The 22,563-nt window shown below is 43.3% G+C and overlaps 2 protein-coding genes across 2 annotated transcripts in view; one reads left to right on the top strand and one right to left on the bottom strand.

Annotated features, from left to right (window-relative positions):
- The first annotated feature begins 3,744 nt into the window (after positions 1-3,744).
- htr6 (5-hydroxytryptamine (serotonin) receptor 6) lies at positions 3,745-11,489 on the top strand. Its single transcript, XM_072586515.1, has 3 exons — positions 3,745-4,758; positions 5,593-5,751; positions 8,013-11,489. The coding sequence occupies exons 1-3, from the start codon at positions 4,042-4,044 to the stop codon at positions 8,421-8,423; spliced, it is 1,287 nt and encodes a 428-aa protein (XP_072442616.1). The 5' UTR covers positions 3,745-4,041; the 3' UTR covers positions 8,424-11,489.
- A 423-nt stretch (positions 11,490-11,912) lies between these two features.
- Positions 11,913-22,563, bottom strand: part of tmco4 (transmembrane and coiled-coil domains 4) — a 112,793-nt gene continuing 102,142 nt past the window's right edge. The window contains exon 14 of the mRNA XM_072586514.1: positions 11,913-12,758. Within this exon, the coding sequence (XP_072442615.1) occupies positions 12,561-12,758 (198 nt within the window). The 3' untranslated portion in view covers positions 11,913-12,560. The remainder of the gene's footprint in view (positions 12,759-22,563) is intronic.

The following is a 22,563-nucleotide window of genomic DNA, read 5'->3' as shown; positions in this document are numbered from 1 at the left end:
AGAAAATACAAACTTCACATAGTCACCAAGGCTGGAACTGAATCTGGGTCCCTAGTGCAGTACTGTGGCAGAGTTAACCATTGTGCTACCATGCTGCCCTCCAAATTTACCTCCCTCCAGAATACAAAAACAGGACTGCCCTGCCAAACTCATAATCTCAGACTGACCCTGCCCCCGAACTTATTTCTTCCTATCGGGACTATATTTTTCCTCTCTTGTTTGTCTTTCCTACTTACATTCATGTAAAATAGTTCTGAAGAAGATGTTGCCATACCTGTTGAGGTTCTCCACCACTTTCTGGTTTTATTTCAGTTTTCCAGCTTCTGCAGTACTTTGCTTTTAACTTCAAGCCTGATCATTGTCTGGGACCAGCTGCCTGCAGGCATGGACTGCTTCAATAACTGAGAAGTTGGGAATAGTTCTGAACATTGTACAACCATTAGTAAACAGCTCCACTGCTGATTGTTTAATTAGGTGGGGATTATTAATGAATATCTGAAGATGGTTGTGTCACTGAAGTCCTGGCACGAGATGATTGACCTCCAACAACCACAACCACCTTCCTTTGTGGTTGTTGTGACTCTAAGACGCGAATATTTCACTGATTTCAATTTGATGGGCTCCTTAATGCATAACTCAGCCAAATGCTGCCTCGATGTCAAGAATAGTTATTCTTCCCCTCTGGTGTTAAGCTATATAGCCCGTTTCATACCAAGCTGTAACAGGGTCTAAAGCAGAACCCAACTGAGTTTCAGTAAACAGTTTGTCACTGTACAATTACCACTTGTTTCATTGTCTACAACACCTTCTATAATTTTATTGATGGTTGAAAGTAGACTAATGGGGTGCTAAACAGCCAGCTCCAATTTATCCTGCTTTTTTCTGGAGAGGACATACCTGGACAATTTTCCACAATGTCAGATAGATGTCAATGTTTGGCTAGGACGTGAAGCATATTCTGACGGATGAGGTGTTGCCCATTCAGGGATTCTTTCTCCATGGTAAATCCTGTCTCCAGGCTGGAGTTGTCAAACATCCCTCTTGAAGACTGACATGAGAATACCTATCACAGCAGCCAGCAATGTATTCCAGATATTCACTCTGGTATGGGAAAACAATTGTCCAACATCCAGTGTTTGGGGAAGGGGACAGGACTTGAGGAGAGGAAATGGTTTAGAGAAGGAGTTTGCATGGGGGGGTGGGGGGGAAGGTGTGGGGGGGGGCAGGGATGGTGGTTAGAGATTAAGTTATCACTAGTTTAGTGGGAATTGGATTTGAGAAAGCAGGTGGAGGGACCCATGGATAAATTGATATTGGAAATACATGAAATGTGATCCGAGAGAAACGAGAAAAAAAGGGGTTTGTTGCAATTACAAGATGGCACCTTGGGGGCAGCCTAGCTTTCTGGGCAAAGGGGAGAGTGGAATTTGGCAGGGGCAGCTGATAGGCAACATCTATCTCAGTCCCTTTATGGGAGGGAGTTACTTGGAGGAAGAGTAAACCAATCCTCTGATTCTGCTAAAGTTGAAAGCTCCTGACGCTTACTGTTTGAACACTGGCAATGAAGTCTTCAGTAAAGTACTGGAGGGAGGTTGGTATCACTGTCCCTGAAATGAATCCCTCCTCAGGGAAGGAGCAAGAGGGGAAAAGGGAGAGGATGAGATCCAATTAAATGGATCATAAATTCTCTCTGCTAGTGTGTCACAGAGAGTGGCATTCCCCTCATTCCTATTCTCCTCCCATGTCAGAGTTCTTCACTGAGTCCGTTCCTTGAGAGTTAAATCTCTCAAGTGCATGCTGATGTGCTTCACAAACCGAACAGCCAAATCCAGAGGGAGGACAGGAGAGGATAGCTTACTGGATGAAATTGGGGAGCTGAGTTCACTCGCGGGGAGGGTGAACATTTCGCTGAATTTGCAGCACTTTTTATCTGAAAGTCCAGTCGAAAACCAGCTTCATGTTCATCATTCTCATCCCCAGTCACTCTCAGTACAGGCCACTCTCAGGACCGACCGCTCACAGGACTGGTCACTCTCAGGACAGTACAGGCAACTCTCAGGACTGTTCACTGTCAGTACAGGCAACTCTCAGGACTGGTCACTCTCAGTACAGGCCACTCTCAGGACTGGTCACTCTCAGGACTGGTCACTCCGTACAGGCCACTCTCAGGACCGACCGCTCGCAGGACTGGTCACTCTCAGGACTGTTCACTATCAGTACAGGCAACTCTCAGGACTGGTCACTCTCAGTACAGGTCATTCTCAGTACAGGCCACTCTCAGGACTGGTCACTCTCAGTACAGGCAACTCTCAGGACTGGTCACTCTCAGTACAGGCCACTCTCAGGACTGGTCACTCTCAGTACAGGTCACTCTTAGTACAGGCCACTCTCAGGATTGGTCACTCTCAGTACAGGTCACTCTTAGTACAGGCCACTCTCAGGATTGGTCACTCTCAGTACAGGTCACTCTCAGTACAGGCCACTCTCAGGACTGGTCACTCTCAGGACTGGTCACTCCGTACAGGCCACTCTCAGGACCAACCGCTTGCAGGACTGGTCACACTCAGGACTGTTCACTGTCAGTACAGGCAACTCTCAGAACTGGTCACTCTCAGGACTGTTCACTGGGAGTACAGGCCACTCTCAGAACTAGTCACTCTCAGGACCGGTCACTCTCAGTACAGGCCACTTTCAGGACTGGTCACTCTCAGGACTGTTCACTGTCAGTACAGGCCACTTTCAGGACTGGTCACTCTCAGTACAGGCCACTCTCAGGACTGGTCACTCTCAGGACTGTTCACTGTGAGTACAGGCCACTCTCAGAACTGGTCACTCTCAGGACTGGTCACTGTGAGTACAGGCCACTCTCAGAACTGGTCACTCTCAGGACTGGTCACTCTCAGGACTGTTCACTGTCAGTACAGGCCACTCTCAGAACTGGTCACTCTCAGGACTGGTCACTGTCAGTACAGGCCACTCTCAGAACTGGTCACTCTCAGGACTGGTCACTGTCAGTACAGGCCACTCTCAGAACTGGTCACTCTCAGGACTGGTCACTCTCAGGACTGTTCACTGTCAGTACAGGCCACTTTCAGGACTGGTCACTCTCAGGACTGGTCACTGTGAGTACAGGCCACTCTCAGAACTGGTCACTCTCAGGACTGGTCACTCTCAGTATAGGCCACTCTCAGGACTGGACAAGTGCAGAGTCCGATATACCAGCTGCACATTTACTAGCTAATCTTTTTTCTCAGAGAGCAGTTCGAAGCAGACAAGTAGAGAAAACGGGATTCCGTTGTCCTCTGGGTTAATTTAAATTGCTGTGTTTGTCTTTTTATTAATTAGTTGTGGAGTTGTCCTGGGATAGAGGGTGAATTGGTCTCACCTCTTGACCATTATTTGGGACTTCGCTCCCTCAGAGTCTCAGTGGGATAATGTCACAAACTCATTTTCATTCCTGATTGTTTAATTAGGTGGGGATTATTAATGAATATCTGAAGATGGTTGTGTCACTGAAGTCCAAGATTGTACAAAAATACACCTACTTGTGAGCCAATTCCTGCCACTGCCACTTCCTCTCCTGAGACTCGGAGTGAACGAGTTTGGGGGTGCTGCTTATTTAAGACAATCTTGGCCAATGAATGTCTCTCTAACAGTCAAAGCTGTTTCTCTCTCTCTCTTTCTTTCTCTCTCTCTCTCTCTCTCTAACAGATCAGATGCTCAATGTCAAGTTCAAGCTTTGAGGTAGTTGGATTGGAATTAAAACAGTGACAGAGGATTTGTGAATTGCAGCCAAATAGAATCGCTTCTGTTCATCGCTGCTCAGACCCCCGACGTCTTGTGTGTGTGTGTGTGTGTGTGTGTGCCAACCGGTTTCGGAGCCCGCAGTTGCCATTGGAAAGCGGACACGCTGTGCAGCTTTATGTGCCATCCTTGGCAGCTGGAAGTGTTGCATGTTACCTCGCCCTCTTGCCCGATGGCCAGGACAGCTGCCCAGGCTGTTACTGCTGTGGTCCTCAGAGTCTCCGGTCACCTTTCCGCATGGCCGAGGGGAAGAGCCCCGGGCTGGAGGAGCAGGCGGCTCCCGAGGGCAGGCAGTGGATCGCCGCCTGTCTCTGTCTTATCATCATCCTGACCACAGCGGGCAACTCTCTCCTCATCCTCCTTATCTTCACACAGCGCTCTCTCCGCAACACTTCCAATTATTTCCTGGTCTCCCTTTTCATGTCTGACTTGATGGTGGGGTTGGTTGTTATGCCTCCGGCTATGTTGAACGAACTGTACGGGAGATGGGTACTGGAGGGTGAGCTGTGCTCGGTCTGGTACTCCTTTGATGTGATGTGTTGTAGTGCTTCCATCCTGAACCTGTGTGTGATCAGCCTGGACAGATACTTCCTCATCATCTCCCCTCTCAAATACAAACTACGGATGACCTCTTGCCGAGCTCTCTTCCTCATTTTCACCACCTGGACCCTGGCCGCCTTGGCTTCGTTCCTGCCCATCGAGATGGGTTGGCATGAGATGGACTTTGATGCCCAGGCGCTCAACTCCACGCTGGAGCTGCGGGAGGGGGCGGCTCAGTGTCGCCTCCTGGTCAGCCTGCCCTACGCTCTCATCGCCTCGTCCCTCACCTTCTTCCTGCCTTCGGTTGCCATCTCCTTCACCTACTGCCGGATCCTGCTGGCGGCCAAGAGGCAAGCGGTGCAAGTGGCTTCCCTCACCACTAACGTGGCGACCACCTCTGATGAGCCAGTGCAGGTAAAGCCGCCTCTTTGTCCACTCCGCGGTCCCGGCAATAAACCACAGAGTGTGGGGCACCTCTCCAGGTTGGCTTTGATCGCTTCCGACAGAGCTCCCAGCTCTTTGACAGGAGGCCACAGACTTTCTGGGAAGGAGATGATTGCTTGGGATCTCCATCAGTTCCCCTCTTCCAGCAGGTTTCCTGGGAATCCAGTTGCTTCCACAACCAGCAGCTGATCCCAGAAGCGGCCATTCGTGGTGGGGTGGGGGGGGGGGGGGGTTGGAGATGGGGTTAGTGTTGTTCTTCACAAACTGTAACGACATTCAGACAACAGCCGTCAGGAGTTCGGGTCTGCCCAGTAGCGCTCGCCCGCAGAGACTGGGTTTGAGTTTCAGCACCGCGGACAGCGACAGATCCCGGGAGCAGCAGCTCGCCCAGCGTGGACTGGGAGTGGGATCAGGATCCGCTTCGGCACCGGCTTTCTCTCAGTATAGGTCACCCTCAGGACAGGTCACTCTCCACCGGTCAGTGCTCTGGCCAATATCAGTTCCGGTCACTCTCAGGACCGGTCACCCTGGATTTGGGCAGATGTTTCCCAGTTGCTGCCACAATCAGATCTGACCATTCCCCCCTACACATTAATTGTGCTAAACCTGCTTGAAAAATCTGTTTTCTTTTGCTGCATCTGCGAAATTCCGAAATTAATTTGGAATGTTAATCCTGGCTTTGATTGGAGATTTGTATAGAGTAGACAATATTGCACGTACTGAAACCTGACTATGATTTGCCTTCAGCAATAACCAAGTCTAAAGTATTTCTCGCTCAGACTCTGTCACTGTTCTCATTTCCAGCCCCGGGGAACTCAGAATCCATCAGCCAGGACCAGCGACTGCAGAAAATTCACCACCAAACACAGTAAGAGGGCTCTAAAGGCGAGCCTGACCCTGGGGGTCTTACTGGGAATGTTCTTTGTGGCATGGCTGCCGTTCTTTGTGGCCAATGTAACGCAGGTGAGCGGCTGGAATCTCTCTCCATCTCGGTAACCGAAACGGGGACCTTCCTTGCAAAGTTGTTCTCTCCTTATCTGCTTAGCATCCAGTTCTCTCCGTCCCATAATCCTTCGCTAGGGCTGGTCAGAGGGGAACGCTCTGACATTACATCAGCTGGACCGACAGGAATGCAGACCCTAAGGTTGATCTTGAAGAATGCTACTTTCCACGTGGTTAGTTGCAAACTAAATGTCTGGTTTAGGGTCTCTTTTGGTGCAGGGGTAGTGTCCCTACCTCTGAGACAAGAAGTCCGTTTTCACGTTCATAAGTGTGTCCAAGCACATCTGGACCGGTGGTTTAAGAATATCTCACCCAGCAGTAAGATGGTTGCTGGTCCAGAGTGCACCACCAGCCAGGGGGTGAGAAGGTAAATTGGCCAAATTCATTCAGGGTTCTCAATAAGAAACTCGGCTGACTCATTAACTAAAGGCTGTGGGAGGGTTGGCTGATGGTAAGCCAATCGTAAATTTTACATTCACGCACTGGGATACATTTAGATAGAACTGGCATCACAAATGGGAATAATGCCATTCCTTGGCATTGACTGTTACTGTTCCCTGTTTGGCAAATGCCAATCTCGCTGTGTTTCTGTCTCACACCTTGTGAGTTTTACTTTCAGTCTGCTATTATGTTGAGAGCACACTTGGCCCCCTCTTGCTCTACATCTGTCTCTCTCTCTCTCACTTACAAAACCGTCACTGCTTGGTCGCCAGCGTCCCCTGACACCAAAGCGGGGTGTGGCCCAGGGACAATCGGCAGATGTATTTTAAATCAACCTGTTATAACGGGACTTGAACCCGCAGCTCCTGGCTCAAAGGCAGGGACACTGCCACCGCGGTACAAAAGCCGTCATGGATGCGGAGCGCATCCCCAGACTTTACAAAACTATATGTCAAGTCGTGAAAGCAGACAGTAATTTCTCCCCGAAATCCCAAAACAGAATTCCTGGGTCCCGGCTTCCTTGCAGCAAAGATCCACGAATATTCCGGAAAGATTTTTCGAACAGCCTCAAATTCTAGCAACCCCAACTTCGCAAATCAGTCTCTCTCCGATATCCGCTGGGTTTGGACAACCATTTGAAAAAAAAAACCCGAAGAATGGCGGAGGCCGGAAATTGGAAACAAAAGCAGAAATTGCTGGAGAAACTCTGCAGCTTTGGCAGCATCTGTGGAGGGAAAGCAGAGTTAACCTTTAAAATTCAGTCAGAACGGAGTTGAGTCTCCCCAGCAATTTCTGTCTTTGTTTTGGATGTAGGTTTGTTCGCTGAGCTGGAAGGTTCATTTCCAAACGTTTCGTCACTCTACTAGGGAACATTTTCAGTGGGCCTCCTGGTGAAGCTTCTGTCTTTGTGCTTGAAAAATACCGTTGAACTCCCAACAGACTATAGGAAGGATGTGGAGGCACTGGAACGGGTACAGAGGAGGTTTACCAGGATGTTGCCTGGTATGGTAGGAAGATCGTATGAGGAAAGGCTGAGGCACTTGGGGCTGTTTTCATTGGAGAAAAGAAGGTCTATGGGTGACTTGATAGAGGTGTACAAGATGATTAGGGGGTTAGATAGGGTTGACCATGAGAACCTTTTTCCACGTATGGAGTCAGCTATTACGAGGGGGCATAGCTTTAAATTAAGGGGTGGTAGGGATAGGACAGATGTTAGGGGTAGATTCTTTACTCAGCGAGTCGTGAGTTCATGGAATGCCCTGCCAGTAGCAGTGGTGGACTCTCCCTCTTTATGGGCATTTAAACGGGCATTGGATAGGCATATGGAGGATAGTGGGCTAGTGTAGGTTAGGTGGGCTTGGATCGGCGCAACATCGAGGGCCAAAGGGCCTGTACTGCGCTGTATTCTTCTATGATCTATGATAGACACAAGGCAGACTATGAATGAACAGCTCATTCCTATCGCCAGATTTTATGTGTGCAATTGGTGGAAGTCTGTCCATTTTTATTATTGCAGGTGGACTCGGGGCTGCGGTGTTAGGATTGTGCAGGAATTTCCCAGTTCCCCTGACAGTGGCTGGAGCTAAATTGAAACTAAGAACTGAAACTAAGGGAGTCAGAACTCCAAAAACAGAAAGGGCTGGAGAAACTCAGTAGGTCTGGCAGCATCTGTAGGGAGAGAAGTAATGTTAACGTTTGGAGTTCAGCTATTTCTGTTTATGTGTCAGGACTGGAGCTGGTAGCTTCGTTTTGTCTCTGATTTGTGTTTGTCTTGCCTCCAGGCGGTGTGTGAGTGTATCCCTGCTCTTCTCTTTGATGTCCTGACCTGGCTCGGTTACTGTAACAGCACAATGAACCCTATCATCTACCCTCTCTTCATGCGGGATTTCAAGCGGGCCATGGCCAAGTATTTGCCTTGTTGCCGCCGCTGGTGGGAGCGGCGGCCGAGTGTCGTCTCCTTGTCCATGAGAAACTCCAACAGCGGCCCGCGTTTGGGTCTGGCCCCAGAGACAGTTTCGGGCGAGTCGGTGATCCAAGTGAACGAACACATCCTGCAGGCAGCCAGCAAGGACCAGCAAGGGGCCGGGGAGAAGGAGATGGAGGCCACCGGAGAAGATTCACTGCAGCTCTTCGAGTTGGAGCACATTGACCAGGAATTCCAGGGTAACCCGCTGAACACACCGATGGTCTAGGGGCGCATTTAGAGACCACCCAGTGATGGGGTCCGTTCCTCCCCACCCCCCCCAACCAACCCCGATCCAGAACTAGCCAGTCCTGCCCTAGACCGGACCCTCAGTGAAATCCAGACACGGGAGCCGCCTCAGACCCCTGGTACAGCTCCAGGGCGGCCCGCTTAGTGAAACAGGACCCCAGGGAGACAGCACCTGCCTCCCATTAGCTCCACCACCCCCACCCCCCCCGCCCTGTGAGCAGGAGAAAGCACTCGAACGCCCACCTCCCCATGGACTGGAGAGACAGAGAGAGTTAGAAAGTGACCCCTCCCATGGACAGCAAGCTGCTCCCCGCCCCAATGGACTGGGGACACAACCCCCATCCCCTCCCCTCAAAGAACTGGAGAGACAGCTCCCCTCCCCAATGAACTGGAGAGACAGCCCCCTCTCCAATGGGCTGGAGAGAGCCCCCCAGTGAATCTGTTCATATGTGGAAATAAATTATATCACAATTTACCTAATCCTCAAATCTCCGGGATTTCAAAGGAAAAACATCTTCATGCAAAAACCACCAGGATAGAAATGCAACAGAGAACCAGAGCCACAGCAAGTCAGAGAGAAAAGGCAGGTTATTGTCTGGGATTTCGCTCTTCAGGAGATGGGATTGTTATTGGACCATGGGTCACAGTCTGATGGTGATTTGTGATTTTGTTTCTCGTGGCAGTTTTAAACACATCTAACGCTTTCACTTTCCTAGTTCTTGAAGTCCCAGTATTTCTGAGTTGGGTTCGTTTTGGATATATTAAATTTGATAGCTCAGCACAGACGGATCCAAATAAAACCAATGTCAAATGGACACACTGCCAGTTATCCGCTTCAGTCTGATGTTTCATTAACAGCCAGCAATTCACCATTCACCCCATGGCTCGGGCAAGTCCAGAATCCTGAAGAAGCTGAGAAAGGGTCAGAAAACGCCATTTTCTCTGACTTTCTTGGTATACTTCCGCCACTGCCCACAGTCATTTCTGATACTGTATATAGTGAGAGAAGGTAACGCCGACCGAATCTCCATGACTGAATTCGTTCCAATGAGCTGAGCCAAACTACAATCGTGTACAGTACAGTAAATTCACATTTCTTCCTTCGCTGTTCCATTGTGTTTTCACAGCTTACAATTAACTTTGCAATTTCAGTATAACGAATCTCATTTTGTATTTTTTAAACGCATCTACTTTAAAATCTGTTAAATTATCAGACAAGAGACTGTCACGTGAATGTGTTAAACATTTGTCATCTTGTAACTCTGGTTGCAAAAGGACTCCCTGATACACACATGACCAGCTCATTACAATTGGCCTGTCAGTGACAGCATCCTCAGCACCTTGACTTCATCTTATTTACTGCTTTCTGAAGCCACATCTGAACGGATTTCCGTGTATATCCTATCGGGGGTGAGGTGGTTAATTCACTGTTATATTTGAAAACGTTTTATGTTTGAATGGAATAGTGCTCCTTAGGATTTGTCAATTTAATTTTTTTTGCATCAAGCTTCTGCATATGAGAGTCGGACTGAACCAAAGACCATTTTTCAGGTTTCAGAAATAGGTGGGGAAAAGTCAAATTTACACATCAGAAAACATTCATAATTATCCATCAATATGGTTCAAATGGGTGTAGGCATTTCACATTTAACATGCACAGCACATCAGGTCATACTTGAATTTGTCTCATTCATGCATTACAAATTTCACAAACACTTCTGCAAGCACTGTTTGGGAATCATGGCAAGAATTTGCTTCAGTTTCATCCTGACTGTTGCAAGCACTGAAGTCCTTGTATCTCTGTGGGAAGCATGGCTGAGTTGTGACTTCCCACAGGTACCACACTCCTGTGAAACAAACTGCTTTGAATAAATGTGCAAAGAGCCCTTCGAAGGTCAAACCAACTTTGCAAATAGTTTGGAACTCTCCCCTCTAGCTCAGAATGAATACAAGCAATTGACAGAATCTCTGAGCATTGCTGATCGCTTTCCCTTTGAAATCAAAAGCCAAAGCACTTATTTGCCACCTTTTGCAAACAGTGTACAACATCACAATCTGTCTTCTGCCTCTCTGAAATGATAGTCAGTTGTCTTCGGTCTCATCCATATTTTTGGACCTCACTTTTATTTGCAATCTGATAATCTCTTCCTTGGATATCAAACCCTACTCACCTGTCCCCCATTCAATTGTTATTAGATTTCTGTGTATTTTAACTGTTAATTCACACAAATATTTTCCGATTTCCTAATGTATTTGTGATATCAAATGATCTATTGTACCAACATCACCTTTCCTCTTTAAAAAAACTGAAAGAACTGCAGATGCTGTAAATCAGAAACAAACAGAAATTGCTGGGAAAGCTCAGCAGGTCTGACAGCATCGGTGAAGGGAAATCAGAGTTAATGTTTCAGGTACAATGACCCTTGCTCAGAACATCACCTTTCCTCTTCTGGAAACACCAATTTAAGATGCATGTAGCCAGATGATAATGAGTTTCTTATCCGAGGGATCATAATATCACAGCAGACATTCAAACAAGGGAGTATTTGAGTCAGGTTCAATCCTGTTAAGCCTAAACGTCTCCAAGCAGGCATACTGCCTTACAGAACACACTTCTACAATGATTGGTGCAAAGGCAATTTGGGACACGGTAGTAACATAGGGAAATATAGTTAATAGGAGCAGGTGTATGCCATTGCCCCCTTTGGCCTGTTTCATCATTCAATATGATCACACCTGATCATGCAACTCAATACCCTGTTTCTGATTTCTCCCCATAGCATTTAATCCATTCAACCTGAAGAACTACATCTAACACATTCTTGAAAACATTCAATGTATTGGCATCAACCACTTTAAGTGGCAATGAATTCCATACACTCTGAGTGAAGAGATTTCTCCTTGTGTCAATCCTAAATGGCTTATTTCCTACACAACTGGTTCTGGGATGAATCCATGAATAACATGAAATCTTGCCATGTGATTCTTTCCCTCAACTGCTGTGAAGTTCATAACCCTTATTAGAAATGTTTGCAGCTGAAAATGTGTTGCTGAAAAAGCGCAGCAGGTCAGGCAGCATCCAAGGAACAGGATAATCGACGTTTCGGGCATCAGCCCGAAACGTCGATTCTCCTGTTCCTTGGATGCTGCCTGACCTGCTGCGCTTTTCCAGCAACATATTTTCAGCTCTGATCTCCAACATCTGCAGTCCTCACTTTCTCCTAGAAATGTTTGCACTCTAGGAGAATTATAAGGCAAATGCATGTATTGGCTAAAACATAATAGAATTATAAAATCTCAGAGTACAGAAGAGGCCCTTCAGCCGAGTCAGTTTGCACTGACAAAACAATTCGAAATATGCAAAAGTCTCACATTCCAACACTTGGTCCATTGCCTTGAACGGTCTGGCATTTCAACTGCTCATCTGAGTCCTTTTTAGTACCAAGTACAACAAATCATCAAAGCAACACAATTTCCACCAGACTTTATTAGTGACTGATGAGGAACCCTGCCTGATTTGTACCATCTTCTTATTCTAGGGCATCAAGGCAAATCAGAATTCCAACTGAGACCAGCTTACTCAGCACAGATCTAGGGATCTAAGTGACTCTGTAACCCAGAGAGTACCAGCAAGACAGGGATCAGAGAGAACATGATAACATTTTTGTTGACAATTCACTTCTAATAGAATGATGTTACAGACGCTTTTTATTAAGTAATATTTCTAACCAATATTAAATTATATTAGTTAATTAGCTCTTCAGATTTTTACAGAACATAAGCAACAATCACTGATTGGTCTAATCTCTTTTGACAGCAAACGTGGTGTGCAGCAGTTTCCCATTCTCCATGATTTGAAGGCATATCCATCCATTTTACTGACATTTGAATACATGTAATGAAAATTTTCTTTTCAGATGTAGGATGGTTAGATTATTTGCAATCTGTCTTGAGGGACCTCAAAGGCTTTACATCCTAACCCAACAGCAGTAGTTCATGACCAAATGTAGGTTGCACAACTGGTGATGAAGCCTCTGGATGGGGGAAATGCTGATTTCCTCTTGCTGTCTCTGAAATATCATCTCCCATTAAGGAATTAGGACTGAGTATTGGCTGCTTATGACTCAGACTTGCTGGCAGGATCTATTTTTAAGTCATCTTTAGTTCCTTCTTTTCCTTCTTCTGTACAGTTCTCTCCAGTGTTAAAAACAGGACCAATATTCCATTTGCCCTCTGACTGACAATCCTTAGTTTTTACACCCACAACCTTTAATATTGTGTCCATTTGCTTCATGTAATCTAAATGTCCATTTACCTGCAAAACAAAAGGAATACTTTATAAAGGTGAAAGAGTTTTGCTTATTGACACCGCTGATTACAGAAAATATACTCACTTCACACACTGAGAACCTGAACTACTTATTAAAGTTGAAAGATGCAGAGTCCCCACCTATATGCAGGGGTTCTGCCAAGGTTTAAAATCAGGCATGCACAGCTTAGAATACCCTATTTGTTAGTCCAGTTGACCTACAGGGGAGTCTGGAGATGAGTGGGAAGAATTCCAACACCACAGTCACATGTCCGTGTTTTCAGGTTCCTTCAACAAGCTAGGCCAGTCATTCATCTCCAGTACCTGGAGAACTGCATTCAGGTATCATATTATGAGGTCCACTCACAGAGTTGACTTCATCTTGAACAGTCACTTTGTAGCCTTATTTATTGCTCAACCTAACCTGACCTTATTTTCTGCTCTTGCTCCAGGAAGATGGTAGCAACGTAGGAACAGGATTAGGCCATTCAGGCCCTTTAGCTGGTTCTGTCGTTCAATGAGATTATGGCTGATCTCTGGCCGAACTCCAAATACCTGCCTTTGAGCTGTAGTCCTTAATACTTTTAAGGAACAAAAATTTATCATTGCAAATTTAAAATTACAATAGATTTAGCATCAACTGCCATTTTTGGAAGAGAGTTCCAAATCTCAACCTGCCTTTGTAGTTGAAGTGCTTCCTAATGTCTCTCTTGTATGGTCTGGCCCTAATTTTTAGACTATGCCCCCTAGTTCTATTATCTCCAACCAGTGGAAATAGTTTATCTGTCCTGACTTTTCCTATTAATATCTTGAAGACTTAGACCAGATCACCCTTAAACCTTCGAAATTCTAGAGAAAACAGGCCTAATTTGTACAATCTCTCCTCAAAACTTAACCCCTGAAGTGCAGATAACACTCTTGCAAACCAAGATCAATATATCCTGCCTAAGGACTGATGGTCAGATAATACTCTCAGTCTACTAAGTGAAGTCCAACCAGCATTTTGTATAGTTGCAGCATAATTTCTGTGCCCTTACACTCCAGTCCTCGATATATTTACATAAAGACCAGCATTCCATTAGCCTTTCACTGGTCACTGAACTCAAAATGTTAACTCTGTTTCTCTCTGCCGGACCTGCTGAGTTTCTCCAGCATCACCTGTATTTTTTGTTGATGCCTAATCCTAGGATGTGCTCCTTGCTTCTGTAGCTAATGTACAGATGTGAGTCCAGCTAATCACTGCCAGCCGATTCTCAACTATAAGGACATCAGTCCACCACACCAGGGAGAGAACGTGTTTTCTGAATCATCCACCCATGCAGCAGTCTAATTGTTCCTCACTGTGTTTCCAAATTTTCCCTTTTAGTAGCCATTGACCAAAATGACTCTGGTGCTGACTGTACAGTAAAAGCAGATTTATTATAGTCATGATGGGTTAAGATTGACTTACGTCTGGTTGATTATCGCATGCTACAATATTTCAGGTTAAAGCCTGCTGTATTTCCTTCAAAACATAAATAAGTTCTTTTACATTGCTGCTGTGGGTGTATGTAAGACCAACTGATCATTATAAAGCAGCAATAATGTAAAAAAAAACAGTATGTTTTACTGGAAAACAAACAGCTTTGAGTGTTGAGTAAGGTGACCAGGAAAGATGTGGTCAAAATGGAGGTGACTTTAAAGGCAGGGAGAAATAGAGGGGTTTAAAGGACACATGTATGTTAGAAACTGATTCTATTTATCATGCAACATTTTGCCCAAGTTCAGAGTGCATTATTAATTTAAACTGTTTGCAATAGGCAATTCAACAAAATACTTGTGGTAGTGTTGAGTCACCAGTTCTGCTGAATGACATTAAATAGTGGCGTCTTTCAAGCCATAATTAAATGTAACACAGAAAATTTTGAAAAAAAAGGATGAGCTTAACTGGAGCATGGTACTGCCTGCTGTCTGACTCCATGCAGAGATCAGGAAACATTTTCCTCAGCAATGCTGGAGCAGGCACACAAATCCCTATGGAAATTCTGAAGGAAGAGCCAATGAGACACAAATTTTAATCAGCTGCCTGTCAACTTTTCTAGTGTCTCAAAACTCTGGGAATTTCTAAACTTTATACTGTTAGTAAAGATGTGCTGAAAACAAAACATAATGTTGAAGGGTACCTTGTGTGGTAGGTAAAAACAAAGTTGTAAATGCAACTTATTGAAACAACACCTGAGCATTGTTTCTTGTACTTTATACTGCCAATGTCAAACTGTGTCAAATATTACAGTCCAGGACAAGTGTATCTTATTATAACTTTATGAATAAAGGTGCCCAAAGAATGTTATTTAATAACATAAATATGATGTTCAAAATACACTTTGTTGCATAAATCTTTGCCTTGTTGTGATCGATTACATGAATGTGATTTCAAGTTACTATAAATCTCCAATAAACATTTTCTAGTATTTTGGTGATTGTGTTGAATTATTTTGTTGGAGCACTGACTTGGGCTATAATGAGAGGAAATGCTGTACTAATCACGATCAGATAGCAGAGACATCTGGTTGGTCCTTATGCATTAATAGTAAAAGGTTATTACGGAGGTGCAGCACGTAATTAGGAAAATAGATATAAAGTTATCATTTATTGCTGGGGAACTGAATAAAAAGTAAGGAAGTTTTGCTTCAGTTATACAGGGCACTGGTGGAACTGCGTCTGGAGTACTGTGCTCATTATCATCACCTTATTTGAAAAAAGGGTATAAATGTATTGAAGGCAGCTCAGGGAAGGTTTACAAGACTATTATCTGCAATGGGAGGGTTGTTTATGAGGAAGGATTGGACACGTGAGGCTTGTATACTCTGGAGTTTAGCAGAGTAACAGGCAATTTGATTGAAGCATAAAGTTCAGAGTGATCTTGACAAGGTCAATGGGGAGAACTTAGAATTGGGGGTCCCTGTGTAAAAATTAGGATCTGCTCAATTAAGTCAGTGATTACATTTTTTTTTATCTCAGCGAACCGTGAGCCTTTGGAACTCTCTTCCTGGAAAGCAGGTGGTAGCAAACTCCTTGGGACGTTTTTTAAGGTAGAGTTAAACAGACTTTTGTTAAGCAAGGGTTTCAGAAATTATTGGGATGGGCATGAATGTGTATGCAAGATTACAGTGAGATTAGCCACGGTCTTTATGAATCGCATAACAGGCTTCAGGGGCTGAATAGCTACTCTTGCTCCTGATTTATACGTTTTGTACATGTATTTACAATCAGAAGTTGAAATACTCTCTGTTAGGAATGTAGGTTATAAAGCTGCATACACTCTTAAGGTAATATGTAAAATTAACAGTGTTTCTGTTTTGTTGGAATTTCTGCCTGCTACGGGTAGGGGTCTAAGATTGAATGGTCCAAATGAGAGAGAATGATAAATGAATATTCCAAACTTTGGTTTAGTTGTCCTGAGATATCAGGAAATATTTATGCACAACTTTCTAAGGATATAAATATAAAAGAGCAGATCGTCTATATTACATAGGACAGATGAAATGGGTCAGGTCCTGTCCCTGAAGAAGCAACTTCTCCTTAGGTTGTAGAAAGAGACTGTACTATGGAGCACAGACTAAATTAACATAGTTTAACCAGGGGTTGTGGTGGGAGATTAACTGAGTACTTGGGCTGTGAAAGGAGAAGGTTGGATGGGCCTAATGGCCTTTTCTCAGGAAGATATCTGTTCGATAATTTGTTTTATGGAAAGGCACTAGAGATTGCCACAGGGACTGAAAGAAAATGATGACAGTTTCAGTGAGGCATGCAGACAAGCTGTTCCATGTACAGACTGAGTCCTATTTCCCCAGGCTGCCACATTCATTTCATTAACTAATTATTTCACTTGCCAAACAAACTGGATGGAAAGTGCCTAAATCTTCCTTGTGTCCAAAAATACTTATTAGATTACACTTAGCTTCAATAATTAATGCAACTATTCATTAATATCTCACATCAAGCTAAATTAAAGAATCATATCTTATATGATTCAAGTAATTATGAGAAGCCACTACTGTGGTTTGATGCTACTCACTGTTGAAGTTAGCAGCGGCAAAAGGTGAATGTTTTACTCACTCAACCGCTTTCTGAAAACCAAAAAAAAATTAAGTCTTTGATTTCTATTTTCAATCTTTATGCTTCTCTCTCCTTTTTTCCTGGAGCTATCAATTGTTGCTGTGGTGCAGTGCCACAAAAGCCTGCCAAACTCTTTCAAATGGCAATTTCTCACGTGTGACCGAGATATTCTTTCCAGCTTCATGACTCAGCTTGATCTATTACTAACCAATTGTCCATGACAGAATAATTGACAAGAAGCTATTAGCACTAATCTTAGCATATTTGGTTGTTAGAATTAAAACCATATTCGTTTTATGAATTCTGGTTAATTTAAAGTGGAGTCAAAACTGAGGGCAGCGAAGTAATCTTCTAGCATGGATTTCACAATGTTACTGAGGAATGACCTTTCATATGGTGTCCAGCACTGTTTTACTTGTGGATTTTGGTCCTTCTTCTGATCTCTTGTACTGTGTGGGCAGCCTTTCACGTGCAGTCTATAATGTGAGCTAATGTTCCTAGAAAAATTCCTTCCAACCTTTAAATCTTACGTGCTCTTCCAATTCTTTGCATTCTCACTGAACTCAAATGCAGAATTATTTGACCATCTCCTTAACTATTTCTCCCCAAAGAATTAAAAATTGAGAAAATCCTAACTTGCTTCAATCCTCCTTTCTCCTACACTTGACAGATTTCTAAAACCAAAGCTTAGTGCCATTACGCTCTGATTTACCTCACCTTATTTGAAGTTCTCTGGTGCTCTGTACTGCGGGTCTTGGTTTTATCCTGATAGGTTATAATTTGGGCACAAATTCTTACCATTGTCAATGGACAGTTTGATAATGTCACTCTGGTTTCTCAATTAAATATTGTTCTCCACAACACTAGGTTGAGAAGGAAAAAATCAACTCAAATTCATCTTCTTCAACAGTGTATAGCAAGCTATACAAGTTCATGCATATGGACAATGGATAAAGAAAGGATTGTCTTTTATTGTTGAGCAACCTTCTGATTTTCACTGCCTAGGTTCCTTCATAAAACTGGTCATTTGGACAAGTTACTTGAAGGTGACTGGCACTTCTGTAATCACACCTAATCAAGGGTTAGTGCCTGTGAAATCAGTACCTCACTGAATGCAGGATTTTCAGAAGAGGAAAGAGAAATAAAAAAAACCAAGAAAAATGTCCTGAATAATTTGTCTTCTGAAGCAAGCCACAGAGCATGATTACCCCCGGCAAGGCTGCAATACGAATTGGATTCTGTTTCTTCATTGCAAGTGAGGGGTCAACCATGAGAAGGAATCTGATTAAGTACAGTCTAGCCTGAACCAAGGCTCAGCCTGTGATGACCTCTGACCCAGAAACAGTACAATATGGAAAATGTGGCTACAGAAAAGACACTACAACAGGAGAAGAGCAAAGAAGGCACATTTATAAAGGACTGTGTGCACAATGTAGGACAGGTGAGAAAAGGATTAGATCGTAGATTGTGATCGCTAAATTCCAATTTTGCCAGAGCTGACCAGTTGGTTAATGAAGTTTATTCAATATGTCAGGTAAAGGAATCTCTGGCAAATCTGAGCTAACAAGACTGTTGCAAATCTTGCCATGGAGGTTCAGTAAGTGTGTACTACTTGGGTGCTGACTATCTTCAGATAAAGAGTGGAGCAATTGTTGCAGTTGACTCGAAGGCCAAATTGATTGAATAAGAAAAACAAAAGATATGATATGCCAGAGGCCATGTTGTAAAGATGATGAAATTGTACATGGTGGTGCATTTGTACAATCAGTAAAACAAATATTGTATCTGCTATTGTAAGTGTACTTTATTATTTGTACTGACCATAATTTTCCTCAGGCTTAATTTACATTAATTCTGGCTGGTATCAAAGTAAATGTTCAAAAAGTGAAATCTTTTGGTATTTTCTTCATTTAAAGGTTAATTAGTTTTATGATTCCCACATGAAGATTGTCATAAGTCCTGAAGCTAGAAACCAAATGAAGTTATAGAGTTCAATCCTTTCAATCCATTCATCATGGCAGTACATTGAAAGCCATTGTTGTGTCAAACTTGCAGGAAGTTGTTTGATATTGCCTACAACAAGATCTTGTTGGATATTATGTTAGATAAGGTTAGTGGCTCAAGGGATGGTGTGGTAATAGGGAGTGCTGAGAAACGGTAAACTGTAGCTAGAGGAGATACAATATTTAGACAAATCGATAACATTATTTGGAGCCTCCCAAGTGCAAGCATGAAGGATATAACCATGTGAGTGAAATCATAGAATTGCTCAAGAATGGACCATTCAGCCACTGAGTCTACATCGACCATCTGAACAGCACCCCACCCAGACTCACTGCCCACTAACATATCCCTGTAACTCTGAACTTTCTTATGGCCAAGCCACCTAACCTGATGGAAAGGCAGGGTAAGCACACTGGCACTGAATTTCATACCTGAAATTCACACATAGAAGAGCAGGTTGGTGCTGTATATTGGGTGTTCCTTAATAGCTGAATTTTCCTTGTTTTTACTGTGTAGCATTGGATTTAATTTAACAGCTATTACAAGTAATAATATCTTCAAAATTCTTGAATGGGTAAAAGAAAGGGAAGGATAATGTCAGGATGCACACTGAACTGGAGACAACAGTCCATCTGGTGCCAAATGTACCCATTATCAACATATTGTTTTTGAAAATAAGGAAGTTTAGTTCTTTGAGAGAATGCAAACTAACCTTCAAATGGAGATGGGACAATGATTATTTAACATCATGAGTCCCAAGGTCATTGGCCAAAGAGTTCAGACAATTGACTGATACAGAGAAAATAACCCATCCTGAGAAGTATGATATAACAATAAGTGGTCAGAATCAAAGTGGAGTTCTTTTTGGAGAGCTCTCATCAACAGACCCAGTAGGCAGCAATTTTATTGGGCAGTCCCCAGAGAGCAGTCTTCATTGAGTGGTCCCCATCTGGCAGGTGGGAGAAAGGCCAGAAGAAAAGAACGAAGATGAAGGGAAAAGACCCCTAACACATCAGCTACACAGCAGGATGCTGCCTCATAACTTCAAATAAGACCAGCACATTCTGCGCTGACAGCTTGTTTCTCCCCTGGTGTCAATAAATCATCCCCGGTTGTCATGGTTGTATAACTTGCTTTATTTAATTAACTAATGTATCTGACATTAACTTCTACTCCTTAACAAACTCAACAAGCTATCAGAAAATAACATCTGCCAATTGACTGTCTACGTTAGTTAACTATGTTTGCAAAACCTTGAAATAAAACAACGGGAATCTTGAAAACAGAATTTGAGGAATTAAGATTTTTTAGGTTGAAAGTCAGAATGTCCAGGCCAGTGACCTCAGAGTTACCTCCAGTGACACATAATGAGCAGTCAGAGAGAAACAAATTAGCTATTTCATATTGTAGTTTGATAAATAGTGTAGAAAGGGAGACTTGAAATTTATAAGGAAATGCATGAATTTCAGACAGGGCATAATCTCACAGAAGGGTGGAGATCACCTAAACCAGCAGCAATTAACTAGTAAAGGTTAAATTGTATATGGAGTTGGGGGGGGGGCAATTGAAAACAGGAGAGATTCAAACTTTAGAACGTATGGTTGACTGTCAAGATAGACAATCAATCAACTGCAGGCAGAATGCCACAGAAATTTGGGCTTTAGGATGGGGAGGTTAAGGAGAGCAGCAGCTAAAGACTGAAGATAATAGGAGGAAGACATTTATGAGCAATAAGTAAATGTGTTCAAATATATAAGAATGTGAAAGCCATTATAAATAAGGCGAGGGAACAGTGGACACTGATTATGATGGAAGACCATGATGATGAAGCCTTGATGGAAACTGGGCTAAGTATTTTCTGGAGAGATGATGATAATGATAAAAAAAAGGGAACATCAACAGTTTTATTAATTAAAGAGAAAATTATTGTTACAGGAAAGTTTGCGTTGATGGTTGTTACTATCTGATTAGAGTTGGGGAATAGTAAGGAATCTGCTAACATACTCAGAGTAAATTACTGAGTAATTTGTGGTTGGAACTATAGGGAACCTAAGATAGACTGGGACTATCAAAATGGAGGAGAGGTTCTTCAAATGCACCTAACTCTGTTTCCTTAGTCCTAATTTTACATGTCCAGTAAGGAAACATGCAGCATTACACACGGATGATCCCTGGAATGACAGGTCTAGCATATGAGGAACGGCTGAGGATACTGGGATTGTATTCGTTGGAGTTTAGAAGATTAAGGGGAGACTTAATAGAGACATACAAAATAATACATGGCTTGGAAAAGGTGGATGCTAGGAAATTGTTTCCGTTAGACGAGGAGACTAGGACCCGTGGACACAGCCTTAGAATTAGAGGGGGTCATTTCAGAACAGAAATGCGGAGACATTTCTTCAGCCAGAGAGTGGTGGGCCTGTGGAATTCATTGCCACGGAGTGCAGTGGAAGCCGGGACGCTAAATGTCTTCAAGGCCGAGATTGATAGATTCTTGTTGTCTAGAGGAATTAAGGGCTACGGAGAGAACGCTGGTAAGTGGAGCTGAAATGCGCATCAGCCATGATTGAATGGCGGAGTGGACTCGATGGGCCGAATGGCCTTACTTCCACTCCTAGGTCTTATGGTCTTATTACATTTGTATCAAAGCTGGGTCAATAAATGACATAAAGGTTGGAAAACCCAAGAAAATTTATTTTCTAAACAGGCACAGCTAACTATGCAGATAGCAGCTCAGTGAAGGAAAGTATGAAGTAAACACTAGAAAGAAGAGCAAGTGTACCATAAATGGTAAAACTCATTTCAGAATGGAAGTAGAGAGAGATTTCAGGGTTCAAAAATAGAGTTATTTAAAAATGAGTTTGCAGATTAAGAAAGCAAATTGAATTCTGACTATGAGTGGGGCAAGCAGGTGCTGCTGAATCTGTGCAAGACATTGTTTAGATAATAGCTAAAGGTTGATGTAGGCAGCTTTGCACCCATTGGAGGAAAGATATTCAGGACATGGAAAGAGAACAGCAAAGACTCATCAGAATGATACCAGAAAAATAAGATGATATTAAGAAAATCTTCATATAATTGAATAGAAGCAAAATGCTATGGATGCAAGAAATATGATACAAACACAAAATGCTGGAGGACTTCAGCAGGCCTGACAGCCTAAGTGAGAAAGAAACAGAGTTAATGTTATGACTCTACACAGGTACTGAGTCACCCAGCACAGAAATGGACCCTTCGATTCAAACAGTCCATACTGACCATAATCTCAAACTAAGTTAGTCCCACTTTCCTGTACTTGGTCCATGTCCTACCAAACATTTCCTATTCATGTAATTATCCAAATGTTTTCTAAATGTTGTAACTATACCCAGATCTACCACTTCCTCTCAAAGTTCAATCCACATATGAACCACACGTTGTGTAAAAAAGTTGCCCATCAGATTCTTTTTAAACCTTTCTCCTCTCACCTTAAAAATATGCCCCCTAGTCTTGAAATCCTAGGGAAAAGACCTTTACTATTCACCTTATTTATACTCTTCATGACTTTATAAGGTCACCCCTCAACCTTCCATGGTCCAGTGAAAAAGGTTCCACCTTGTCCTTATAACTGAAACCCTCTTTCCCAGCAACATCCTGGTAAACCTCTTCTGAATCCTCTCTAGCTTAATACTGTCCTTCTTATAACAGGATGAGCAGAACTGAATACAGT

This window comes from Chiloscyllium punctatum, chromosome 16 (assembly GCF_047496795.1).
Source record: "Chiloscyllium punctatum isolate Juve2018m chromosome 16, sChiPun1.3, whole genome shotgun sequence".
NCBI lineage: Eukaryota > Metazoa > Chordata > Chondrichthyes > Orectolobiformes > Hemiscylliidae > Chiloscyllium > Chiloscyllium punctatum.
Note: the sequence above shows the minus strand (reverse complement) of the source record. Positions and strands in the feature narration are given on the sequence as shown.

Coding starts and splice junctions, on each gene's coding strand:
- htr6 (XM_072586515.1), top strand. CDS start 4,042: ATGGCCGAGGGGAAGAGCCCCGGGCTGGAGGAGCAGGCGGCTCCCGAG. Junction 4,759..5,592: donor CCTCTGATGAGCCAGTGCAG/GTAAAGCCGCCT, acceptor TCTCATTTCCAG/CCCCGGGGAACTCAGAATCC. Junction 5,752..8,012: donor TTGTGGCCAATGTAACGCAG/GTGAGCGGCTGG, acceptor TCTTGCCTCCAG/GCGGTGTGTGAGTGTATCCC.